The following is a 27,862-nucleotide window of genomic DNA, read 5'->3' as shown; positions in this document are numbered from 1 at the left end:
TTATGTTTTTTTTTTTTTTTTTTGGCCTATTAAAAGCTGTTCTCATTCGCCTTTCTCACTCAGGGGAGACAGCTCATGCTGTCAAGTCATGCAAAATGACTTCACAGTGCATGTAAAATGGTCAGAATCTTTTCACTGTAGCATGTCTTACAAAACACTTATGGCTTGTAAGGTGCAACTTGAAGAGTATACAGTTCAACTGTGCTCACAGTAAAATTTATATATAATTTATTCATATATAATATTTCTTGACTCGTACTACAGATCCCACTGTACCAATGGAGAATGACGTTCCTGGAGGAGGGGAGATAACCATGTCAAGGTACATGCCAAAATACATGGACACATGAATAAGTTGGTGGTCTTGCTGTCTTTTCTTTCCACTCATGAATTCTGATAAACAATACTCTACATATTATCATAAAATTGCTAAACAACATCCCAACATACAGCACTGATAAAATTGTCTCCCTTTTTTCCCCATGAAGTTATCACAAGCAAACTGACAACAATTTTGAATCCAGTCAGCACAACTGTCCAAGTTCAACCTTTATGTATTGTTTACAATTTCAGTTATGTTACACATTTTCACATATTACTTTTTGCATTCATCTTAACATTTGATAATGCCATCATTATAGGTGCTGGCCTTCATTTTCATTTGGCTTCCTATAATCAAGCCTTTAATAGCCACGACACACCTTGTACTCCTGTGTAATATGCTCATTTTTCACACAATAATAATAACATACACCAACCTTTCAACCACTTCCAGAAGTCAGAAAAAAGTACAGTGCCTAATCCATGTATCTAAAAGAGGTACAGTGCCTTATCCAGGTGTCCACAACAGGTACAAAGCCTAATCCACGAGTTCAAAACAGGTTGACTGTCCTATTCAGGTGCCCAAAACAGTCTCTCTTTTTCTTAAGTTCCTTCAGCATAAAAAAATGACATCTGCATGAATAATCAGGCTGCTAGTGAAGTGCTTGTGTACCTATATGAAGAAAAAAATTTTAAAACAAAAAGCAAAAAGATAGAGTAAAGCTGGATATCCTTCTGAACTCCCCATGACACTTTCTTTGATTCCACCCACCGGTGTGCATTACATACACAAGTAAAGTAGAAAAATGGAGAGAAAATCCATTTCTAAGCCCTAGTCACACCTGGCGAACTGCGCATACTTTCTGCTCCACCTAACAACAACATCTCCTTCTTTTAATATAATCCCATTTCCTGCAGCTTTCTCCAATGAAACCACAGGTACAGTTGTATGATCTGCCAAATGTACAGTCATAACAGTGTACAGTGTCAAAACAATTCACAGGTAATTTGTCGAGTCAGCATCTGGTTGTGATGTGCAAATCTTCCAATACTTGCACGACTGAATTCGCTGAAAAGTTGTCTCTTAGAATGACATAAGTACCTTTATACATGAACCATCAGGCCATACTGCGACCTGCTCCAGGTAGCTGGTGGCTTAAAAAATAAGGATAGTTTATACTGACCTATCAACACCATCACCAATTCCTCAATGAACAGATATAGCTCTTGTCATAATCCCTGTACATCCCAGTTTATGAAAAGAGTTTTCCCCCTTGTCAGACAGAACCAAGGGGGCGCTCTTCGCACTCATTTCAGCTTTTTTTTTTCTATCATCTCACCACATGGGTATATCTGGTTCCTTTCTACTATTCAAGGAATCTAAAATGGCAGTTAATACATCATTTCACGCACAAGACAGATTTTTCTTGCTTCCGGGTTGCTGACGATCCTTGCCATTCACTGGCTGTGTATTAGATATCACATCGACTTGGCTTCTGAAACTCGTCTTACGATGATTATTCAATGATGTGTGATCATTGCAGGTGTTTGTCACCGCAGTAACCGTGACCTCTGACCTCATCCTCAAAAGGACATTTCTGTGATAGTTCAGTGTGGGTCATTTTGCCGATGTTGGCGCTGTTGTTCCAGCAGACGCTGGAGCGGTGAAGGGCCAGGTGAGGACCATAGTGACTGTAACAAAATAGTGAGGCTCATTTCAAAATCAACATTTATCACCATGGTGTTAAACACCAAACAAAAAAAATTCCGTACCAGACTGAGCCATCAGAATAATAGCTATGTCAAAGTCCATAACAACTAACATGACCAAAACGAAATTTTCACAAATCAGCTTGACCTGTAACTCGTTATAGTGAAGCCATATGCCAATTGTTAATTCAATACGTCGCCTTGTTTGAAAAGTGCAGAAACAGTATTTTTGTTTTCCGTAATCTATATGGACATAAACAAAAAAAGAAATGGAAGAAGATTTGACACTAAGTTTTGCATTCTGAAATCGATTTCCTCTTAAAGAACTCATTCATATACAAATTTTACATTTATAACAGTAAATCTGAGAGAATCAGTTCAACGTTACCAAAGTTACAGAGCTACATAGTTTCAGTGGTGCTCCATAATTACAGTGGTGCTGCATAGTTACAGTTTTGCTACACAGTTTACACAGTGGTGCAGACTTACATGGACCTGCATGTTGCTGTTCATGACCTGGCTGGTGTGGTCAGGACCAGGTCCCTGTAGACCCCAGTGATTATCACCGGTCCCAAACCCAAGTCCCAGGTTAAACCCAGAGCCCAGGGTTGCCTCCCCTGGCAGGAGTTCGGACAATGGGTCAGGAGAATTCCTCATGCTGCTGGCCTGAGACGAGAATGGAGAGGATCCTAAACCTGCACACAAAAAAAAAGTTCAACAAATTTATTTGATTAGTTTTTATTTGAGTGGTGTTCAATGCTGTACTTAAGAATATTTCACCTATACAACTGCAGTCAGTTTAATGTGTATGCAAAACTAAAACAGACAAGATTAAACCGTCATCATTCACTCTCCATCTATCACTTCTGTGGTGGTCTGTTTTAGGAAGAGTGGAGTAAGTAAGACTCCAAGGAGTAAACCACTGGGTTCTGGCAAGTAACTTATGAACTTTGGCACAAATGACACACATACTTTCACCTGTACAGTGAGCTCATCATGTACACATGTGTCATACTGCCGGCAGAAAAACCTATTACAGTGATTTTCCATGAACTGCAAATAGGATAAACCACCACAGGAGAAGATTATCAAGGCTTAATGAAAAAAAAAACACATTGCTGTCTTTGTTGTTGTTGTTCCAGCAGATGTTGAAGAGTTGAAGGATCAGGTTAGGGCCCCATAACACAGCAAAAGTGAAAGTAACCTCCTTTCTGAAAGTGAAAGTATTATGTTCTTACTTTTAGAGTCTCCAGCCGATGATATCTGCACAGACCAAGGCGTACTGCTGAACAGCGAATAAGTCCCCTGCTGAGCGTTCTCAGGTCCTACTAGGTCTCCCCCTCCTTCTCCCTTGAACATATTACGAGGGCTGCAGGAAAGAGATGACATGAAACATGAACCACAAGGAATACACATTAAGTATGTCTCTAAAGAATATGATATATAAATAAAATTAATTTACGTATTTTACTTACTTATTTGAACTGTTTTCCCACAGTATTTAAGAATACTTATTTTTTCAAAGCACCTTTATCCTTTCTGATGGAAGACAATAAAACTAAAATCTACAAAGTGTTCCAACGACAAAGTAACCCACTCACCCATCTGTAACCTGAGGACCGTCTGACTTGTTTAACATCATGGACTGGAAAACAAGAAACAGACAAATGGCAATAGTGGTTATCTCAACAAAAATATTCCCATGTTTTCACACTAAAAAACTCCGGGCCAAAGCATGTGCTAACTGGATTCACTCCACAGTTCATGCAAGAACTAAATTTCCCAGTTTTTATTCACAAATGACACCTATTTAGTGTTAAATGCCTGTTTGACAAAAGAGGTAAGGTTCATAAGAGAGCTCCTAAAACAAGCAAAGTGGATATCAAATTATATCAGATCAATGTCTGTCAAGGTATAGCTCCACATTCAGCAGAAACTCAGGCTTAACCCTAAGACAATAATAACTGTATATCTGTATGTATTGTGATTTCAAAGTATTTACATCAGAGGTGGCGTCCATGTGGTTTAGTCTGGAGGGGGAAGGACCCTGAGGAGTGTTTCTGGAGTGCTGAAAATACAAGAAAATGTCCATCAGTAAAACAATGGCACAAACCCCAGAAGATCCATGTCACTCCATAATTTTGTCAACACGAACCTGCTTAAACAGTGTAATGGATAGATTGGTTTGATTCATGGGTTTAGCCAGGGTGGAACATGGGAGGGATAGGGAAATAGGAGAAAACTGGAAATGAGACAGCCTGATTGTTTAATGCCACATGCAGGATTTTTTCACTAATATGACAGTGGTCATTTTCATGGGCAGAGAAAGTAGAATGCCTCAGGTATTTATTTACTTATTTGACTGGCGTTTTACGCCGTATTCAAGAATATTTCACTCATATGACAGTGGCCAGTATTATGGTGGGAGGAAATCGGGCAGAGCCCAGGGGAAACCCACGACCATCCACAGGTTGCTGGCAGACCTTCCCACTTACGGCCGGAGAAATGTCTGGGGTAAGCCACCAACCTTAATACAGTGTTATGGAAATAAGATATACAGCAAACTTATTTATACCATGTATGAAACACATTCATGCTGTGGCATGGAAAATGAGTGAAGAAAAAATCACTCTTGTTAATCTTTATGCTAGTGGACTGGATACAGTGGTTCTCTGGTTGTACATGCCAAACGATACTTCAATTACAGAAGAGTTTTAAGTTAGCACCCATTAATAGGCCATCGTATGGATCCTTGACGATTCATTTCTTTGCCGTATTAATGATAAATGTCATACTCGAAACTTCACTTATACAATGGTGGTCAGGCATTAAGTGGAAGAAACCAAGGTCAGTGGGTGAGGTAAACCAAGGTCAGTGGGTGAGGTAAACCAAGGGCGATGGATGAGGTAAACCAAGGCCGGTGGGTGAGGTAAACCAAGATCAGTGGATGAGGTAAACCAAGGGCAGTGGGTGAGATAAACTAAGGGCAGTGGACGAGGTAAACCAAGATCAGTGGGTGAGGGAAACCAAGGTCAGTGGGTGAGGTAAACCAAGGTCAGTGGACAAGGTAAACCAAGGTCAGTGGACAAGGTAAACCAACCTCAGTGGGTGAGCTAAACCAAGGTCAGTGGACAAGGTAAACCAACCTCAGTGGGTGAGCTAAACCAAGGTCAGTGGACAAGGTAAACCAAGGTCAGTGGGTGAGGTAAACCAAGGGCAGTGGGTGAGGTAAACCAAGGTCGGTGGGTGAGGTAAAAAAAGATCAGTGGATGAGGTAAACCAAGGGCAGTGGGTGAGGTAAACTAAGGGCAGTGGACGAGGTAAACCAAGGTCAGTGGATGAGGTAAACCAGGGTCAGTGGGTGAGGTAAACCAACGTCAGTTTGTGAGGTAAACCTCCACCTGGGAGCCCTTTTAAAGAAGAAAGTTAAGGCCAACATTAAAAATATGATCATTAGAGCTAACCATATCTAAAGTAATCTAGGGGAATTTTATGTTTTCTTTCTTCTATCTATGTTAATTTCTTTAAAATCCCTATCTCTGTCACAGACCAGAATGAAAAAAATATTTATTCTGATTGGGTTGGTTTACCCCCGAACAGAATTTTGTTTTGAGGGCCTAACGCTACCATGTGCAAATTATACATATCTACAGCATTATACTGATGCTGAATGTTTCGAAAGACAAGCCTTAGATACCAGAGAAACCTTCTTAGTTAAGACTGCAGTTGAAGCAGTAAGAGCGATATTCAACCCTGTGACCTCACTGGCCAGAAGCTGACTCACTGAAGCAAGAACAGCCATTCAACCATTCAGCCAATGAACCAGCGGGGGCTCTCCTTGAAAATAATGACTGTGATCTTGAAATGTCTATGATATGCGTGGCTATTCTACCGCACATATCATCGCTTCCAGTATTAACAGAAAGGGCAATGCCTGGAATCAAGACAGACCAAATCCACAGACAAACATACCTGTACGGAAAGCTTAGCAATGCCCGCCATCATTTCTCTCTCATCACCTGGACCATGGAGCCCAGCGCCCCCTGGTGGGGTTCCTATAGGATGCGGAGAGCCAACATTAGCCGAGTGTTGATTAGCCATGGGACCAGCAGCTTGGGAGAATGGGAATGGGAAGTTGGTCGGGTAGTTTTTAAGGAACATGGCCGGGTTCATCACATCATTCGGGGTGAACTTCCCGGGCATCTGTCTGTCTGTTCCCTGTGACGGTCCCAGCCCCGGCAAAACCTGCGACCCCTGACCCCTGAACTGCAGGGATGGGTGCTGCTGGCGAGCCGAGGCGAAGCGCTGGTGCATAAACATGTGCCCGGGGAAGGATGCCTGCGAGGACTGCTGTTGTTGTTGGCGGGGAACTGACCCACGCTGTAGCGCGTGCCCTTGTTGCGGAGACGACTGGGGCGACCCTAGTTGTGGGTGCTGTTGCCGTGGGTGAATCTGCCGTGGACCAAGCTGCTGATGAGGAGGAGGAGGTTGTTGCTGGAGAAGTGGGGAGGTCTGCTGCTGATGCTGTTGTTGCTGGCGTTGCTGCTGCTGCTGCTGTTGCTGTTGTTGTTGATGAAGCGTTGCCATCGCATTGAGCAGCTGTTGCTGACTTGCCATCATTGCAGCATGGGAGGCGGGGCTGTCTGGTGGAAGACTCTGCCCGGGTGGGGGGGGCGCCTGTGGCGATGCACCCATTTTCTGAAGGGCCTCAAACTGCTTTTGCATCAGCATCTGTCTCTGAGTCATAGTGAGACTGTTTGGGTTGCCTTGGGGACCTGACATGCCCTCAGACTGATAGTTTCCCTGTTGGGGGCCTGTCTGGTTCTGACTTGGCCAGGCAGACATGTTTGACTGATGTTGTTGTTGTTGTTGCTTTTGCTGTTGTTGCTGCTCCTGCATTTTCAGCTGTTGTTGTTGTTGCTGCTGCAGGGCCTGCAACTGCTGCTGCTGTTGTTGCATCTTGAGCTGTTTCATCTGCTGCTGATGCTGCATCTGGCGGTACTGCGCCCCCAGGGGCTTGTTAAGGTCACTGTGCCTGGACTGGTACTGCTTACTGTCCTTCCCAGACTGCCCTGGCGGTTTTTCGATAGATTGTTTCTGTGATTGGGGAGATAACTGCTGAGCCGGGAGCTGGAAAGTCACGCGTGCGGTTGTTGTGGAGGGAGACGTAGCCTGCTGGGAGGTGCCAGAACTGTGTCCCCCTGAAGTTTTCATGAACTGCGGGTCTTTCATCGGCGTCCCAAGAAGGTATTTTGTAGGCGATAGTCCATCACTCTTACCATCTTTTGAGGTCTTTGTCTGCAACATAACATATAGTTTTTCCATGAGAATATTTCTGGAACAAAAGGAATAAGAGTTACGATACTACAAGATGTGGTGTGAATGGGCTGTGTAGCTACAGTTGCAATGCCAAACTGTAATAAGAACTGACAAATCCTATCATAACAAAACCTGTCATTATAACTATCACAGCCATTTTCTTCCCAGACATCTGAACTTTCATTTCTGGACTATCCAAACCTTACAGGTGAAAAGGAAATTTGTATTTTAATAGCAGTGGCAGTGGATGCCTGTATTACAAATTTTAAATATATTTGGCTTCAATGCATAAGAATTCAATGATTTTTAACAAATTGTATCTTTCAATCATTGAACATTAAGCTTTGGAAAAGTTTGACGAATCAGAAAGCTTGTTACAAACCTGTTGACAGCTTTCGTTGGCTGGAGATCTCTCGGGAGAGGTTTCGTTTCCTTTCTGTTTTTGAATGATGGCCTAAAATTAGATTTCCATTGTTACTATTATAATTTCCTTGATCCCTATTTTCTTAAACTTGACCCTAGTATGAATTGTTTGTGTAATAAACAGAACCTGACATCAAAGGGACACCTTGAAATACTTGGTTTCTAGAAATCTTTGCAAATACAAAGTGCTGTGCTATAATGTATTGGATTTATTTATTTATTTGATTGGTGTTTTATCTTGTACTCAGGAGTACTTCACTTATTCAACGTCGGCCAGCATTATGTTGGGAGGAAACAGAGTAGAGCCTGGGGGAACTCACAACCATCCACAGGCGGCTGACAGACCTTTCCATATGCGGCCGAAGAGGAAATCAGCTTGATCTGGGTTTGAACTCAAGGCGACCGCAAGGTGACATCTCCACAGAACAAAGAATGTGATACATCTTCAAGTATTCTGAAGAAGTGAGGCCAGTGATGTGTTTAAATTCATTCGATGAGCTCTGTTGTAAAACGTATGTAAAATTCATACGAGAGCTTCCTACAACATAATTTAAATAAGAGCTCTGGTTCACACTGCTTGACTGTGTTGACTTTAATTGATTTGTTGTATGTGTAAGTTACTGCTGTTAATCCACTTCGATAAAATTCAGGAAATTGTTTCCATGTCACTGATCAAAAACTTTAGGTACAGACTCTTTGATAAACCTATGAAAAACATTCTTGAACTGATCAGGGAACAAAACTGACATTGTTCACATCTTCTAACGTACCTGGATAGCCACATTCTGGCGAACGGTCTTCCTCTCTGGGGTGTTACTCTGCTCTGTGTTCACTGCAGGGAGAGTAAAATAGGGCTTCAATAACATATGCAGCATGAATATTTATTTTATCTATTTGATTGTTCTTTAATACCATACTATGATGGCAGTCAGTTTTATGACTGGACCACAGCTGCCTTCCTAAACCATCAACCTTTGTTAAGTTACTGGCCCATTTTCCCATGTGTTCCCAGCATGAATATGGTGCATGCAACTGAACACATAAGAAGTTGTAAATTTCAAACTGTCATTAAAAATGTCACATTCAATTCTTCAAAAAAAAAACTACATCCTACTTGCTGAATGATACTGTATTGCAAATATGACTGCATTAACAGTTTCCAACAATTTTGCATATAAATCTTGTAAAGGTTTTAATAAAAGTAAGCACAGCGCAGCATGAAAACGGACTCACAACCAAATAACAAGCACAGTTCCATATTTCCTGAAGTTGTAGATGATCAAACACAAGTTGAATACTGAGATCCTTTGGACCAGGACCAGTAATCACAAATGCACAGCATTCCGCAACAACTGTCGATAAAAGTCATATGTCTATATGCACGATGTCCATAAAGCTAGGCATACACGGGAGCTCAAGACGCAACTCAACTGATTGTACACAGCTGGTACCAGACGCCGGAACCATGTATGGCTTTACAACTCAATTGATTGTACACAGCTGGTACCAGACGCCGGAACCATATATGGTTTTACAACTCAACTGATTGTACACAGCTGGTACCAGACGCTGGAACCATATATGGTTTTACAACTCAACTGATTGAACAGAGCTGGTACCAGACGCCATAACCATATATGGTTTTACAACTCAACTGATTGTACAGAGTTGGTACCAGACGCCTGAACCATGCATGGCTTTAAACCCCAACTGCATACACATGACATGTCTGATGTCCCTTTTTCTCTATTTCTCCAACAGAAAAGTTAACCGCCGACAATGAAAGGTGGATTGAGCCGAGTTGTGTCTTAATTTCCTGTGTGTGCCAGTTTTATGGTGTGAGGAGACTGAAGAACTCAGTCATAACAGGTACGTATTTTACCTGGTACGACCTTGACCATGGGCGTGGCAGAGCTGAAGTGGACACGCCCCGGCTTCTCCTCCTTTACATTCAGCAAGTTCAGGCTAGGAAACTGTTCCGCGATCCATTTCCCATGATTGACCAATCGCTGACAGCGAATGGTAGCCATGACCTCAGGCGATCTGTCTTCAAGGACACTCTGACTGAAGCTCAGGCCGCTGTGAAAAAACGAGGGCGGCAGAGGGTGAAGAAACAAGGGAGACAGAGTCACACTCAGTCTTAATTTCAAAATTGCCAACATGGTGATTAACCTTTGAAATTTTCACTCTTTTACAAGGAAACTTGAATACTGGCTTTCAAATCTATGTTCAGGGACAGTGCCACAAAATAAGACTAAGTCTGACTAAAGTCCACAACAGATCCTGAGCCCTAGTGTCCTAGACCTCGAGTTATGGCTGGGTTTTCAGACAGGGCCTTCTTCCAACAAGGGTCTGTAGTTGGAAGTTGACTGTAACTAAAATATCAACATAGGTCTTCAAGAAATGAAGTTACGGTGGTTAAAGTCAAGTTAACCTACGATCAATTTGTTGACTCAGATCACCAATATTAAATTCACTAGTCCTCATGAATCAACACCCTCAATATTTGCCATAAATACAAATCCTATTGGGTGACAGGTGATCTCAAACGCCAGTGATCGCCCAGCAGTGGGTATGAAATCCTGCACAAATCTCCACTTACCTGTGAGCCTTCTCTATTGGTTGGAAAGACCTCAACTCAAAATCCTCAGGAAGAGCTATTTCAGCATCTAAAATAAGGGGTAATTCAATTTCATCAAACTTAATGACTGTTATCAGTACAACAAAAAAAGAAAATCTAACCATCAAATATAATCCTTTATTCGCTTTAAACATTACTTCTGAGTTTATTTGTGGGATGTCATGACAGTGACACCCTTTATGAGTTAGTTCTCAATATCAACTCTATCACAACACTGCCTCCCAACCGTAAAAGAACATGTTTCAAGGACTTAATATTCTATGCTTTCTGTCACTTTCAAGGGCCATTCAATTTTAGCACATACCTTCATGTACACATTAATGAATACTATTTAGGTAGCTTATTTATTCAGAACATACACCTCTCCCCATTACAACGATGCTGTTAGGGGACAAATCTGCTTACTGCGTTATATTAAACAAAGCGCGCTGTGTGACGTTTGTTAGGTACTGACAGCCGTGACACATATAACATAGAAATAAAAACATAGTGTCATGCTGGATGTTAACAGTAAACCATATCAGAATATCAGCTTTTATTTAATAATTACATGATAATCAAGCTTGGGAGTTCAAAGAAGTAACAAAACCTGAAATTTTAAAAGGTATGTACAGATGTGTTTTACAATGAGGGAGAGATGTAACACAATATGTTATTTACATTGAAAAAACTCAAGTATTTTCAAGGACTTATGCCAAAGTAAAAAAAAAAAGAGAAAATGGCACAAGAAAAGTCCATGTCAACAAGTGTGATATTACACCATGTGACATCTGTGGACAACATCCTGACATTTCACCTTTTGTTAAGTATTATAGACAGGTAATAAAGACATCACTCACCTGGCTTCTTGTTGTTGGTCTGAGAGTCTATCAAACTGGGCACAGCTGCTGGCTGAATGATGTTGAACAGCTTAGCCAGGTGAGGCCACACCCTGAGACAAACAGATTTTTATACCCATGTACTTATATAATAATCATCAATGCCAATTTGTCACTTATACCACCGCCATCAATTTAATAGATGGACCAAACCTGTGACCTGTTTAGGCGTCTGACTGCGGGCATGCTGAGTGGAAACCTGGAGGGGTAAGATGGATCAGTTGGGTGTATGTACATATACTATGTCTTTTTGTGGCAGTGCTGCCGTCACTGAAGTTTCATGCCAAACACACTGGACATGACACCCCACCCAGTCACATTCTACTGACACATTAAACTCACAATAGACCAACCAGTTCTGTGTCCTTGCCCTGACCTCTCTAAGCGCCAAGAGAGACAGCAAGAAGTACCATTTTTAAAGTCTTTGGTGTGACCCAACCCGGGTTTGATCCCGGCTCTCCCAATTTCGAGGTTGACGCTTTAACCCTTAGGCCACCGAAGGCAGCAAGCCTCAGCACTACATGTGAACAGGCCGGAAAAATACAGGCATATTGTTTCTCAGTTAATCATGGATAAAACAATGTTCAAGTGTAAAACAAGTTAACACAGAACTTGTAGAAACCCAAGAGTTATACTCTGATTTTATACAAATGACCACAACTAACCTGAACAAAGCTACATGTTATGAATGCAGTTATCACATAGTTTTACTGTTCTAGTCTTTTGTAAAGCAACTACCAACAGTAGAAAAGCACTCACGGGGACTGTTTTAACACAGGTTTGCTGAAGTTTTCTTTGTCAAGCCTCAACCAGTCTATGATGATCCGGATTGCTGGCATCGTGAAGAAATTTCTCGCCTTCTGTTCTTGTTTGGGGGTATACATGACTAGTACTTCCAGAGTGTTCACTGTCAAAACATTTATTTAATTACTGCCTAATGCCATGCTAAACAAATTTTCACTCATGCGATGACGGCCAGTTGTCAGAAGTGCGTTAGGTAAACCACAGGCTTTTGACCAGCTACTGACCAGCTTTCCTACATGTGACAAACAGGTATGCATGCACTGGCCAACCCTAAGGACCCTCAATACCACTGTGTTGTGTTGTAAACCTACATTACCAGGGTGTTCAATCTGCTAGTAGAAAAGCATTTGGAAAGACCAGTATAAATACAGCCTCCCTCATTTTTTTTAATTAACTACTGCATGCATATCTGAGGTGTATGAGTAAATGGCCGTGTCTGAATTCAGATCGTATTTTAGACCACTGAAACTGTCTTAATGTTCAATGTTCCATTTGACACTTGTGCACTCACATAACAGGCTGCTACCATAACTGTCCACGACTTGGATTTTGACGGCATTACTACGAAGTTAGGATCATCCCAACGTTATGAAAATTACCAACATATAGTTATAACTACAGCTGTCTTTACATTCCACACTGACCTGCTGTAATAAAGAATAAACTGCATTTGCAAAATACATTTTAAAATAGTCAACCCCCAGCTATCACCTCATTACTATAAATACCTGTAAAATTGAAGACAATTTCAAACGACCTTCCCTCGTCTTCACTCAACATATCCTTCTTGTTGGGGCTATTATCAGGGGATCCGTCAGTCTGTCGGGTCACGTGGTGCATGGCAAACAGGTTGATGGCCAGCATCTGTACCAGGACATGCCAGGAGAAGCTCTGTGAGGTCACATGAGCGGGCATGCTTACCAGCAGCTTCTCAGACAGCTCTGCAGCACGTGTCAGTTCTGCAACAGGTAAGTCAATCATTTACTTAACCTAATGCATCTTCAAGATTTGTTCACAATGCTACAATTTATTTATTTCAGTTACTGGGGCTTTACACCATGATCACAAATAATTCATTTATTTTATTTATTTACTTTTCACTTGTTCGGCGCTTTACACTGTACCAAAAAATATTTCACCTATGATGGGATCCAGGGTGATTTGTGCTGCACTAGGATACTAACCTATAGGCCATGCAGCCACCATATGCCATTTATATGCTGGCAGCACAGTTTATGGGTTGAGGACAAACATGTAAGATAAGATACATGTAAGTACTTCACTTAAAGTTGATTTTCAGACCTATATAATATAAGGTCGCTAGGAGCTATAATCACAAACTAACCTGGAAAAGTTACTCTTAATTTCCAGGCTTTTCCAGGTTTCCAATGCCACAGACAAAACGTGTTAATAGTACTTACCCACACACAGATGGATGAAAGCATGGAACTGTAGAAAGGCTGTCAAAAACTCTGTCATGGATAACTTGGACTTGAACTCAGTTCTAAGAGGAAATGCAATTATGAAGTTAGCATAAATCTTTGTATAAATCTTTATACAACTCAAAATTAAACAATTCTCCATTTCCTTAAATCTCAAGAAGTAATATAACATGCAAGCAGTATTAAATGTTGGCTTCATGACTGTAAAAGTGTCGTTCAGCCACAATCTTTCATTCATGACCCAAACCCCTAAAATTCCATCAAGTATTTGTTAATGCTCTTCTGTGTAAACTGAAAAAATGGTCCTCATAACTCAAGTACTTAAAGAGTTACCTTTCCCTGGAAATCTTTGAGAAGAATTTTTCGAGGTTTGTGGCTGTTGCTGGGAATGGGTGACGAACAGACAAACTCCGGATGTAGTAAAATATGGTGGACAGCTTGTTACCCCTGGCAACCTCCAAAATGGCCAGCTGGTTGTAGGGCTGGCCTGAAACAGTTCAGTACAGTGTTAGCTGATATTTATGGAATTACTGATTTATTTATTTATTTGATTGGTGTTTTACGCCATACTCAGGAATATTTCACTTATATGACAGTGTCCAGCATTATGGTGGGAGGAATCCAGGCAGAGCCCGGGGGAAACCCACGACCCTAAGCATGTTGCTAGAATACCTTTGCATTTATTGTAGATAAAGAGAGTCAAGGCTTAGTTCGATTGACATTAAAGAAAAGAAAATACACAAAATATAAAAACAAAAAAAAAACAAAAAACCCCAAAAACCACAGCTGACGAGCCCTGGATCTGTGCATGTAACTTCATAAGCGTGGAAAAGCCATACTAAGGACTCAAGTGGGAATCCCCTTTATGATCGATTTTTTTCATTGTTGCCTAACACCATGCTCAAGAATTTTTCACTTACAGGATGGAAGCCAGTTTATGGGTGGAGAAAACTAGAGTGCCCATACTGGCAAACTTTTAAACATGTGACATTTCATACTGATGATCTCCACTGAACTTCATATATGATGACACCAAATAATATTGTCAACTGTTTCTTGACACATAGCCTCCAAGAATGATAGACGCAGGAGAATTTGGAAGATTCCCCATGCTAGTATAATACTGGGCCTACATCTCTGGTGACAAGGCATTTGAAAAGCAAGATGCTCTAACCAGTTAACCCTCGGTGCATGATGAAAATTCAAAGTAGTACATACCATTGACAGGGATAAGATGGGCAGCGTGCCAGTAATATGACTGGGCCTGGTCTACCTGTTGTCTGTACCGGGCTTGAACAGGAGAAAGCAAAAAGTGAGTGACACACAAACATGGTGCCAGAGGGATTACAGCTTTGTATACGCAACAATCAGGAAAGTCAATCTTGCTAACTGAGTCGGTTGGTTTAGAAACCAAAAAGCTGACAGCAACAGGCTCAGTCCATAAAATGGGAACCCAGTTAACATAAGCTTAAACTGGATGCGTTTCATCCTCCTATGATCCTGTACACCAACTTTGCAATCCATGTATGACACGGTAGGATCTCTGCTGAGTTCACATTGGTCTCTTTTCAGGCTGTTGATATCAGAGATAGCAGACAGAGTTACCTGCTCTATCCTTCCCAATGCTCCCAGGTGAACTGTGCTATGCTTACATACGTCCCCTGGATGGACTAGACAATATTGACAGATGTCACACCTGTGATATCCTTACCTATATCCCGCCGGGTGGATTAGACAATATTGACACACCTGTGCTATCCTTACCTATACCTCCCAGATGGACTAGACAATACTGGCAGATGTCACACCTGTGCTATCCCTACCTACATTACCCTGATGGACAGGATAATATTGACAGATGTCACACCTGTGCTATCCTTAACTATATCCCCCAGGTAGACCAGACAATAGTGACACACCTGTGCTATCCTTACCTACATCTCCCTGATGTACTAGACAATAATGACATATTTCACACCTGTGCTATCCTTACCTACATCTCCCAGACAATAATGACATATTTCACACCTGTGCTATCCTTACCTATGTCACCAGGTGGACTAAACAGATGTCACACCTGTGCTATTTTTACCTATGTCCCCCAGATGCACTGGACAGATGTCACATTTGTGCTATCCTTACCTATGTCCCCCAGATGCACTGGACAGCTGTCACACTTGTGCTGTCCTTACCTATGTCACCACGTGAGCTAAACAGATGTCACACCGGTGCTATCTTTACCTACTTTACTCAGATGGATAGGACAATACTGACTGATGTCACACCTGAGCTATCCTTATGTATGTCCCCCAGATGCACTTGAGAGATGTGCTAACCTTACCTATATCCCCTAGATCGACTAGACAATATTGACAGATGTCACACCTGTTCTATCCATACCTATATCCACCAGATGGACTAGAATATACTGACAGATGTCACACCTGTACTATCCTTACCTACATCTCCCAGTAGGAGTAGACAATACCGACAGATGTCACACCTGTGATATCCTTACCTATGTCACCAGGTGGACTAAAAAGATGTCACACCTGAGCTATCCATACCTATATCCACCAGATGGACTAGAATATACTGACAGATGTCACACCTGTACTATCATTACCTACATCTCCCAGTAGGACTAGACAATACTGTCACCTAGTGACACCTGTGCTATCCTTACCTATGTCACCAGGTGGACTAAACAGATGTCACACTTTGCAATCATTACCTATGTCCCCTGATGCACCGGACAAATGTCACACTTGTGCTACAGCCCCTAGATCGACTAGACAACATTGACAGATGTCACACCTGTACTATATTTACCTATGTCCCCCAGATGGACAGGATAATATTGACAGATGTCACACCTAAGCTATCCTTACCTATGCCACCGAGTGCACTAAACAGATGTCACACCTGTGCTATCCTTACCTATGTCCTCCAGATGCACTGGACAGATGTCACACTTGTACTATCCTTACCTACATCCCCTAGATGGACTAGAATATACTGACAGATGTCACGCCTAAGCTATCCTTAACTATGTCCCCAGATGGAGTAGATAATATTGACATATGTCACACCTGTGCTATCCTTACCTATATCCCCCAGATGGAATAGAATATACTGACAGATGCCACGCCTAAGCTATCCTTAACTATGTCCCCAGATGGACTAGATAATATTGACAGATGTCACACCAGTGCTATCCTTACCTATATCCCCCAGGTGGACTAGATAATATTGACAGACGTCACACCAGTGCTATCCTTACCGATATCCCCCAGGTGGACTAGGCAATACTGACAGATGTATAGACAGGAGCTCTTCTTTGGAGGGTTGATCTTCATCTTTGATGGACTCCATTCTGTGGTAGACAAACAGCTCTGTTAAGCCATGAATACAGGAGGTGCTTCAAACATGGAATAAGTTGTGGTCGATGTATCTTACATCTCAGCCAGAGCCCCATATTCAAGAATGCAATGAGAGTCAGGTTTAGGAGTGGAGGAAACTTTATCACACAGCCTAAGGAAACAACCACACCTTGCTAGCTACCCGGCAAACCTCTCCACTTTAGGACACAGGTGAAGCAACTAAAACTGGACTCAAACACAACGCCTCAATTGTCAGGGGTTCGTCCTCGGCATCAAGAGTTGCTACCAAAATACACTCATTGTGAATACGTCAATACATCAAATAAAGCATCAATAAGTTTTAGTTTCTTTCTTGCATAGTAGGCAAAACTTTGCTAGTAAATTAAGATAATGTAGCACTACCTTTATGCACCATTTGTATTGGTTTTATTAATTAACAACATACAACTAATCTATTTATTTCACTGGAGTTCACGTTCCTACTCAAGAATATTTCACTTATACCATGACATTCAGCAGTATGGTGGTAGGAAACCAAGCAGAGGCTGAGGAAAACTCACAACTATCCACAGTCTGCTGACAGGTCTTCCCACATGACCGGAAAGGAAGCCAGCATGAGTCCGTGGACTTGAGCTTACAGTGACTGCATTGGTAAGAGGCTCCTGATGTCATTGTGCAGCGCTAGCATGCTAACCCCTCTGCCACAGTGGTTTGATCAATTTTCAAAACCGTTTGAACCACCTACCTTTCATTATCCCATATGTTGAAGACTTCCTTCTAAAAGGCAAGTCAAGCTTAAACGTTGAGCATATCAGCTGCAAAAGCTGAAACAGAAAGTAATCAGGTGACCAAGCTGTACTAAGAATCGAAAGACAGCTTAATACAAATAATTCTGTTACTATATGTCAAGGTCTTGAGTGTTACCCTATATTCAAAGATAATTTTCGTTGCCATTTAGGCAGCCTTGCATATGAAAACACAAGTAATATTGTCAATACAGTAAAGCCTTAAGTTTTACCCTAATATTTTTAATATGCACTGCAATTTATTCATGAATTTAATTTTATTTATTTATATATTTCTTATATGTAATTTACATCAGAAGATATACATCACAGCATGATCTTCTGCATACTCCAACATCATACCTGCAAATACACCCCACTTGCCATCTCCAGAAAAAGGTTCAAAGTGGCTTGAATTTCAGTCCTCTTTGGGTTCTAAATGGGAAACAAGAAACGACTATTTAATACATGTCACGCAAACATGTCACGTGATCCATGTATCTAGGATGGTATTAGAAACAGAGACAAAACCGCACTGGTTTATCAGGGTTCCAGCTATGCGAAGCGTTTGCCACAATCTGCTGGTGGGTAGCACATTCGACACAACTGTACTATTGCCACAGAGAGATAAGTTTGACTAGGTTTAAGACAGCGACTGATGACCTGGAAGACCTGGGACATTTTCCTCTGAACGAACTCAGTAACATTTGCCGTACCTGCTTGTCTTTAGCCTGGGCCTGAAGTATGTTGATCTGATTCTTAAAGGCATGATTCCATCTGAAAAAAAGCCAACTAACAGGATTCAAACTTTGCTTCTTTATCATCCATGTTATTTAATTGGACTCACTAAATAAACACGCATCTTACAGAAGCACACAAAATGTAAAATCCTAATCACCTGTCTGCAACAACTTGCTCCACAAAAAGTATTAAAATGTAGTAACAAGCATTTATTTCAAGTTGCCTACTTACAGCCACTTTCTAACTTTTTTGTCCGGAGCAAGTTTCCATGACAGACCCCTTAAAGCTCTTGTTCAACTTTTTGGTCTAGAGTACATTTTGTTTACCAGCTATTAATAGCTCTTGATTAACTCTGTTTTCCAGAGCAAGATTTCTTGAGAGGTCATTTTACAACCCTTGTGTAAGTTTTTCTGTACTGAAATAGTGAATTTGTCTCCATTATTGGATACAGCTGTTGGTAAACTATTACTTTAATGGTAAATATTACTTTAATTTCCTTTATAACACGCAACTACAGCTTTTGTTCAACTTTTATACAGGCTAAATACAGCTGTATGTTCCTTTTACCAGCTACTTATAGCTCCTGGTCAACTTTTATGTGTAGCGTGAGGTTTCTGGACAGGCTACTTACAGTTCTTGTTCCACTTTCTTGTCCAGAGCATACTCCAGGTCAATGAGCAGTACTTTCTTGTAGAGATCTTCCAGTCGTTGTCGCGATACACACACTTCTGATACATTTTTACTGTTGTCTGAAACCAACAAAGAACATTTGTTATCCAGCACTACAGAAATTACAATCCATTTATGGAAACTTCTCAGTTATAAAAGAAGCAAACCAAGATTAAAACTTTCAAAATCCATAACAAACAAGGCAATAATTAAATATAATACATTTTGCCATGAAAATGTACATGAAAATCTCCTTTTAAAAATGAACAACTGTTTACCCTGGCCACAGTGGTTTACTCCACCAATCACACTCACATCATTTTACCTTCAGTTAAAAATCTTCAGTGTGGTATTAAACATTAACATTCAGATTTAAACATCAATAGTTAGATATAAACACAAATACTTAGATTTAAACATTAACATTCAGATTTAAACATCAATAGTTAGATATAAACACAAATACTTAGATTTAAACGTCAATATTTAGATTTAAAGGTCAATAGTTAGATATAAACACAAATACTTAGATTTAAACATCAATACTTAGATTTAAACATCAATAGTTAGATATAAACACAAATACTTAGATTTAAACATCAATATTTAGATTTAAAGGTCAATAGTCAGATATAAACACAAATACTTAGATTTAAACATCAATATTTAGATTTAAACGTCAATAGTTAGATATAAACACAAATACTTAGATTTAAACATCAATACTTAGATTTAAACATCAATAGTAAGATATAAACACAAATACTTAGATTTAAACATTAATATTTAGATTTAAACATCAATAGTTAGATCCAGGCTTGCTTGAAAGAGACACGCGTACGCAAAACTACAGCTCAATACATAAAATAGTTCAATTTATACCTTCACATGGATTCTCATTTTATTGAAGTTTTACTCCATACTCAAGAATTAACATTCTAATATTTACACAAAACAGAAGTGAAGATCAAGTATTTGGCAATTTACTTCATACAGGCCAGCTGAAAATGAATAAATCAATGCCGCCAGTGGGAAACAGAGTTGAAGCTCAAGGGCCACTTGCAGTTTAATAAGCACTCTTCAACGCTCAGTCAATACATTTGTAACATTCTCACCTGAAACTGTAGCCTTCAATGCCTCAGCTTGTCTGAAAAAATAAACTAGATCTGTTACAAACATCTAATTGGTATCTACCATTTGCTATCATGTATGTATACTAACAAACAGTATGTGTGAAAAGTATTTAAAAAAAAAAACAAGAACATCGTAACTACGTGTATTTTATCACAGCTGGCCATTTTTACACAGCATGCTGACTTCCAATGACCAAAACTCAACGCCCGCAACATACGGCTGGAAGGACCGAATTCAATATCTACTGAATATGGTTGCAGTGAACAAACTCAATGCTAACCGCATATGGCAAAAATGATCAAAACTCATTCAATGCTGACTTCATATGATTCCAAATCAGTTCATATGATTCCACAGTCAAAGATGACCTTACATGGTTGCAATGATTACACTCAGTACTGACTTTATATGGTTTAAATTATTAAATCCAATGCCGACCTGATAATGATTACAATAACCAAACTTAACCCTGACTTCATATGGTTGTAATGATCAAACTCAGCACTAAATATATTTAACTGTCAAAGACTGTTGGTCACTGCTGTGTGATACATGAAAATTTTACAGTCTATCCTGCCCAATACTGGTTTTAAAAAAAACATACCAGTAAATATCTGGCAAAGGTGTCACTGTAAAGTGCATGTATCGTCAGACAAATTCCTGGGAAATGAGTACAATTTAGCCTGAAAATGCCTTCATTGACACTTTTTTTACATGTTTCAGCAAATCTGAGCGATGTAAAGAACCTGACTGCTGCTTGTGGAGTATTCCACAGGCATCAGAGGACATGATGTACCTCATGGTATCCCGATGTTCTAGGAGCTGAACTAGCTAAGATGGTATGGCATAACACAGGCCAGTATAACTCCCTAATGCACCAATCCCTAATAGTGTCTGAAAATGTATTTATATTGTGAATCTGTGCAGTTGTCATGGATTGTTTTTGGTTTGGCAAGACTCAGAACATGTTAGCTGATTATGGGGACCACTCGGTTGACATCAATTTACCCTAGGGAAGTTTCAATATGTGTGTGAAGATCCAGTAAATCTTGTCTACCTTTGATCCAACATATTTGAAGTAGTTTGTGTCCGTAGCTCTCCCAAAACTTCATGTTGCTCGATTTAAGAGTCACATTGCGCAACTACACAAAGTAATAAAAACTGAATGTGAAATGAATTGCTGCTCCTAGAACTGACACAAAAGTGATATCACACCACATAAGCATTATGCAGTGCTAACAGTGATGTGCAACCTGGAGAAAAGATGGACATAAGTAAATGTCCTGTTCAGTTGCTTGGACATCAAAACAAAGAAACAATCAGCTGACAACTTGGTGCATTATCCTACAATTTGGCTGAACTTTTGGACCACAGCCACTTCATGGTCACGATTAATATCCTGAGAGCAAACTGTGGTTATTGACAAGCTTGTTATCCTTTTAACATTGCATACTGCATACGAGACCCATAACACTGTCGACTCCAGTCAGAAGTACAAAAACAGTCATAATACAAAGAAGTAAGTATTGCTGTTTCCCCAAACATTACTTGAAAATATGAAACTTTTGTTTTGACGCTTTTAAAGGAATACTCATAAAGTGTATGATTAAGTGTGACATAACATTTTGACACTTGGAATTGCATTTTTTTTAGCCACCAAAAAACGACGATCTTTCTGTGAGAAAGTCAACAGTAAAAGTTTAACATGGTCATAAAAAGAGAAAGCGTATTCACTGCTCGTTATGTTCTTAGTTACAAACGTGCTGATTGTGTAAGTTTTCAAAATAAGGTTTCGATCACAAAACTGAAAGAATATTACGAAGTATTTGGTACTTTTCCCACATAATCTCTGATAATAGCCTTGTTTGCAAACTGAACATGGCCATGTCAGGGTAAAATGAAATCTTATTTACCGTAAAACCTGAGCGGCTGTGCTCATATTATGGGAATTTGCCGACTTTTCACCCAAGGATTGGCGTTGGCCTCATCCATAGGCGGCCATATTTGTTTCGCTGACAAAAACTTCCGGCTTCTCCGTCACTACTTCCGGTCCTGTTTGACTCGTACTTTGCACTTCTAAAGCTGGAAGCATTAAACTTCCCAACGATGTTACAGTATACTGATACATACATGTATGTCGGTACTACACGGTTAACGGGTAAATGAACAAATACAGCTTAATGTGATACGAAGAAAAAATCACAACTAAAAGTATACCAATCCAGCTCTGGCAAAACTTATTTTTAATTTAATCATGACACATATATCCAAATTGACCATAGCCGGGATTTAATTTCGCAACTTTAGTGACCAAAAGCTAACTATATTCATGCAACTATGTATGTATGTGTGTTTGGAGTTTTATGTGGAACTTAGCAATCTTTCAATTCGACAATCACGGGTCAACAGGTGTGTGTATAAATAATGTGTTCTGTGGCTGCGCGAGAGTCCATGCCGTCTGACAGTGCTGCCGCCACTGAACTATCATGCGGAAGGCACCAGACATGACACCCCACCCTTTCACATTATACCTACACCGGGCCAACCAGTCCTGTTTCCTTGCTACAACCCATTAATGCTGAGCGCTAAGCAAGGCACCGTTTTTCAGTCTTTGGTATGACCCGATTTTGATGCGGACGCCCTAATCATTAGGCCATCGAAGCGGTCCATACAACTACAGCTTGTGTCCCACAAAAAATATGTAGGTCTATGACGCTTTACGAAACTTATTAACCAGCGAAAGTTAATAAACTCCAGTGTAGGTCTATATGAAGCCTCGATCATGGCGGTGCCAATTACGTGACTACCACGTACTGGTTCAATACGTGTAAATAGCTCAACTAAAAGCCGGTTGACCTAGCCACGCCCGATTTATTCGACCTGGCGAATGACATATAGCACGTTCGAACCGCTTGTTCGGATGCAACCTAAGTAAGGTAAGGATGTAAGGGTATATTATTATTAGGGATCCCGTTCTCCCGAACGGGATCCCTATTGTTATCGTTCTGTTTTTTCTTATTATTATTTTTTTTTCACCGACTTTGTTAGCAAGGAAACTTTTTCACCTTTTAACATAGAGATCTCAAATTTTGCACACAAATTCTGGCGGAGATTTTCCAGGGATAAATTCTCCACTTTTTATTCATGTCACGTGGTTCGGCCGCCATATTGGATTTTGTGTAAAACTTTTAAAAATCTTCTTCTCAAGAACCACTGAACCGATCGTTTTCAAATTTGACATGCAGCTAGTAGGTTACGAGTTCTTTAAAGTTTGCGAAAATGGTTTACTTCCGGTCAAAACTCTGGAAGTTCGCCATTGGTCGAATTTGTGACGTCATAAAAAGTTCTCAAAGTTCAAATGTTCTGAACGTATTCTAATGTATCTTGAGCTGTTCATTCCGAATCTGCTTGTATTTTTTGCAAATCTGTGTAACTTTTTGAGATATAAGCAAAAAACTCAAAAAAGTTACGTAAATTCAATGACCTGTAACTCGAGAACTATGGGAGCTAAAAATGTGCAACCTACACGAAATTGTAGCCCAAGACATGCTCTTTCGAGCACTCGTCAATGGATTTGAGCTCTGATCAATACTTTTTTCGCTACAAGCGTTTAAATCACAACACCGTTTTTTGTTTAGAAAAAGATGGGAATCCCATTGCTTTAACATGGAGTTAGATGGGGACTGGACTGGGTTTGTAGTATTTGACCTGATGCTTTCGGCTACACTGTTCGTGATCTCCCGAAACGGTTGTAGGATGACATTGATTCCAGTTCCCATCTAACTCCAGTACTCTATTAGATGGCGAAGAGATCTAACTACAACAGCAAACGACGTGGACCTGTAAAAGTTAGCTTTGTTTTGCGCAGACCTCGTGCTCTTTACTATACGTTAAACAGGCCAGGGTGATTGACAGATATGGACATGTGCCGTGGTCTAAGTGCTGACTTTCTAACGATGGCCGAGCTATCAGTGGAGCTGTGAGTCTGTGCATGGCAGGTCGTGGTTTGAGATGTGAATGTACAAACTTGCTGTTACACTGGTCGTGTTTTTGCCTTATTTCTTACAAATAGCGGACTAAGTCTGCCAAGGAACGACCGTTATTCACTGGGCATAGCGTAGCATCCTTAAGGTCGCCGATCTATTCGAGGGAATGCAAATGACCGGCCGACTGCCTCAGTGACAAACGGTGTAAGGTCGCATGGAAACTTTAAAAGCCGTGTATGTGGAACATGTGTCCTTCGAACACAGAACATAAAGGGGAAAACGTCATCGATCCGATCCGGGATCCCGGCCTAGGATCTGCTATTCGCAGATCCATTCTAGTATTATTAGGGATCCCGTTCTCCCGAACGGGATCCCTTTTGTTATTGTTCTGTTTTTTCTTATTAGGGATCCCGTTCTCCCGAACGGGATCCCTATTGTTATTGTTCTGTTTTTTCTTATTAGGGATCCCGTTCTCCCGAACGGGATCCCTTTTGTTATTGTTCTGTTTTTTCTTATTATTATTATTATTATTATTAGGGATCCCGTTCTTCCCGAACGGGATCCCTATTGTTATTGTTCTGTTTTTTCTTATTATTATTATTAGGGATCCCGTTCTCCCGAACGGGATCCCTATTGTAATCGTTCTGTTTTTTCTTATTATTATTATTATTATTATTATTATTATTATTTTTTTTTCACCGACTTTGTTCGCATGGAAACTTTTTTACCGTTTAACATACAGGTCTGAAATTTTGCACACATATTCTGGCGGTGAATACCTCGGGACAAATTCTCCACTTTTTTGCCATGTCACGTGGTTCGGACGCCATATTGGATTTTGTGTAAAATCTTTAAAAATCTTCTTCTCCAGAACAACTGAACCGATCGATTTCAAATTTGACATGCTGCTAGTAACTTACGAGTTCTTTAAATTTTGCGAAAATGGTTTACTTCCGATCAAAATTATGGAAGTTCACTATTGGTCGAATTTATGACTTCACAAAAAGTTCTCAAAGTTCAAATGTTCTGAACGTATTCTGGTGTATCTTGAGCTGCTGATTCTGAATCTGCTTGTATTTTTTGCATATCTGTGTAACTTTTTGAGATATAAGCAAAAAACTCAAAAAAGTGACGTAACTTCAATGACCTGTAACTCGAGATCTGTGGGAGCTAGAAATGTGCAACCTGCACGAAATTGTAGCCCAAGACATGCTCTTTCGAGCATTCGTCAATGGATTTGAGCTCCGATCAATAGTTTTTTCGCTACAAGCGTTTAAATGACAACACTGTTTTTTGTTTAGAAAAAGGTGCTAATCCTATTGCTTTAACATGGAGTTAGATGGGGACTGCACTGGGTTTCTAGTATTTGACCTGATGCTTTCGGCTACACTGTCCGTGATCTCCCGAAACGGTTGTGGGATGACATTGATTCCAGTTCCCATCCAACTCCAGTACTCTATTAGATGGCGTAGAGATCTAACTACAACAGCAAACGACATGGACCTGTAAAAGTTAGCTTTGTTTTGCGCAGACCTCGTGCTCTTTACTATACGTTAAACAATCCAGGGTGATTAACAAATATGGATATGTGAACTGGTCCAAGTGCTGACTTTCTAACGATGGCCGAGCTATGAGTGGAGCAGTTAGTCTGTGCATGGCATGTCGTGGATTGAGATGTGAATGTACAAACTTGCTGTTACACTGGTCGTGTTTTTGCCTTATTTCTTACAATTAGCGGGCTAAGTCTGCCAAGGAACGACCGTTTTTCACTGGGCATAGCGTAACATCATTAAGGTCGCCAATCTATTCGAGGGAATGCAAATGACCGGCCGACTGCCTCAATGGCGAAAGGTGTAAGGTCGCATGGAAACTTTGAAAGCCGTGTATGTGAAACATGTGTCCTTCGAACACAGAACATGAAGGGGAAAACTTCATCGATCCGATCCGGGATCCCGGCCTAGGATCTGCTATTCGCAGATCCATTCTAGTTAGGGATCCCGTTCTTCCCGAACGGGATCCCTATTGTTATTGTTCTGTTTTTTCTTATTATTATTAGGGATCCCGTTCTTCCCGAACGGGATCCCTATTGTTATTGTTCGGTTTTTAGGGATCCCGTTCTTCCCGAACGGGATCCCTATTGTTATTGTTCTGTTTTTTCTTATTATTATTAGGGATCCCGTTCTCCCGAACGGGATCCCTTTTGTTATTGTTCTGTTTTTTCTTATTATTATTATTATTATTATTATTATTTTTTTTTTTTCGATTTTGTTAGCAGCAGAACTCCAACACCGTTCAACATAGAAGTTCAAAATTTTCCACACATAATCTAGCGAAAATTTTCTAGGGGTATATTTTTTTTTTTTTGGCTATGTCACGTGGTTCGGCCGCCATATTGGATTTTATGTATAATCTTTAAAAATCTTCTTCTCCAGAACCACTGAACCGATCATTGTCAAATTTAACATGCAACTAGTAGGTCATGAGGTCTTTAAAGTTTGCGAAAATGGTTCACTTCCGATAAAAACTCTAGAAGCTCGCCATTGGTCGAATTTATGACGTCACAAAAAGTTCTCAAAGTTCATTTGTTCTGAACGAATTCTGATGTATCTTGAGCTCCTAATTCCGAATCTGGTTGTATTTTTTGCATATCTGTGTAACTTTTTGAGATATGAGCAAAAAACTAGAAAAATTACGTAATTTCAATGGCGTTTTAATCGAGAACTATGGCAGCTAGAAATGTGCAAATTGCATGAAAATGTAGTTCAAGACACGCTCTTTCGATCATTCGTCAACGGATTTGAGCTCCGATTAAAAGTTTTCTCGCTAGAAGCGTTTAAAAAACAACACCGTTTTTGTTTAGAAAAAGATGGGAATCCTATTGCTTTAACATGGAGTTAGATGGGGAATGGACTGGATTTGTATTATTTGACCTGATGCTTTCGGCTACACTGTCCGTGATCTCCCGAAACCGTTGTAGGATGACATTCACCTATACAGTACTATATTAGATGGCGTAGAGATCTAACTACAACAGTAAACGGCATGCAACTGTGAAAGTTAGCTTTGTTTTGCGTAGACCTCGTCCTCTTTACTACACGTTAAAGAGGCCAGGGTAATTGACAGATATGGACATGTGCCGTGGCCCAAGTGCGGGCTTTCTATTGATGGCCGAGCTATCATGAGAGCCGTGAGTCTGTGCATGGCGTGTCGTGGATTGAGATGTCAATGTACAAACTTGCTGTTACACTGGTCGTGTTTTTGCGTTATTTCTTACAAATAGCGGGCTAAGTGTGCCAAGGGACGACCGTTTTTCACTAGGCATAGCCTAACTTCATTAAGTTCGCCGATCTATTCACGGGAATGCAAATGACCGGCCGACTGCCTCAGTGACAAACGGTGTAAGGTCGCATGGAAACTTTGAAAGCCGTGTATGTGGAACATGTGTCCTTCGAACACAGAAAATGAAGGGGAAAACCTCATCGATCCGATCCGGGATCCCGGCCTAGGATCTGCTATTCGCAGATCCATTCTAGTTATTATTATTATTATTATTTTTTTTTTTCGATTTTGTTAGCAGCAGAACTCAAACACCGTTCAACATAGAAGTTTAAAATTTTGCACACACA

At 40.4% G+C, this 27,862-nt stretch overlaps 1 protein-coding gene across 1 annotated transcript; it reads right to left on the bottom strand.

The window, feature by feature from the left end:
- Positions 1 to 11: 11 nt before the first annotated feature.
- Positions 12 to 22,259, bottom strand: LOC135480315 (nonsense-mediated mRNA decay factor SMG7-like). Its single transcript, XM_064760129.1, has 23 exons — positions 22,164 to 22,259; positions 20,232 to 20,263; positions 19,079 to 19,196; positions 18,423 to 18,483; positions 18,070 to 18,141; positions 17,667 to 17,745; positions 16,822 to 16,914; positions 14,757 to 14,828; positions 13,872 to 14,025; positions 13,518 to 13,600; positions 12,825 to 13,055; positions 12,052 to 12,199; positions 11,254 to 11,345; positions 10,376 to 10,442; positions 9,656 to 9,852; positions 8,544 to 8,605; positions 7,733 to 7,804; positions 6,004 to 7,329; positions 4,034 to 4,099; positions 3,633 to 3,676; positions 3,270 to 3,400; positions 2,521 to 2,726; positions 12 to 2,013 (listed from the first exon to the last, which is right to left on the bottom strand). Exons 1-23 carry the CDS (start codon positions 22,187 to 22,189, stop codon positions 1,930 to 1,932), a joined length of 3,516 nt encoding a protein of 1,171 aa, XP_064616199.1. The 5' UTR covers positions 22,190 to 22,259; the 3' UTR covers positions 12 to 1,929.
- Positions 22,260 to 27,862: the final 5,603 nt, after the last annotated feature.

This window comes from Liolophura sinensis, chromosome 13 (genome assembly GCF_032854445.1).
Source record: "Liolophura sinensis isolate JHLJ2023 chromosome 13, CUHK_Ljap_v2, whole genome shotgun sequence".
NCBI lineage: Eukaryota > Metazoa > Mollusca > Polyplacophora > Chitonida > Chitonidae > Liolophura > Liolophura sinensis.
This window is presented reverse-complemented; position numbering and strand designations above follow the sequence as displayed.

Bases quoted from the DNA above. Each gene is read 5' to 3' on its own strand.
- LOC135480315 (XM_064760129.1), bottom strand. From the start codon at position 22,189: ATGAGCACAGCCGCTCAGGTTTTACG. The intron at 18,142-18,422 runs GTACGGCAAATG...TTTCCCATTTAG, and splicing joins CCCAGGCTAAAGACAAGCAG to AACCCAAAGAGGACTGAAAT. The intron at 4,100-6,003 runs GTATGTTTGTCT...TTGTATTTTCAG, and splicing joins TTGCTAAGCTTTCCGTACAG to CACTCCAGAAACACTCCTCA.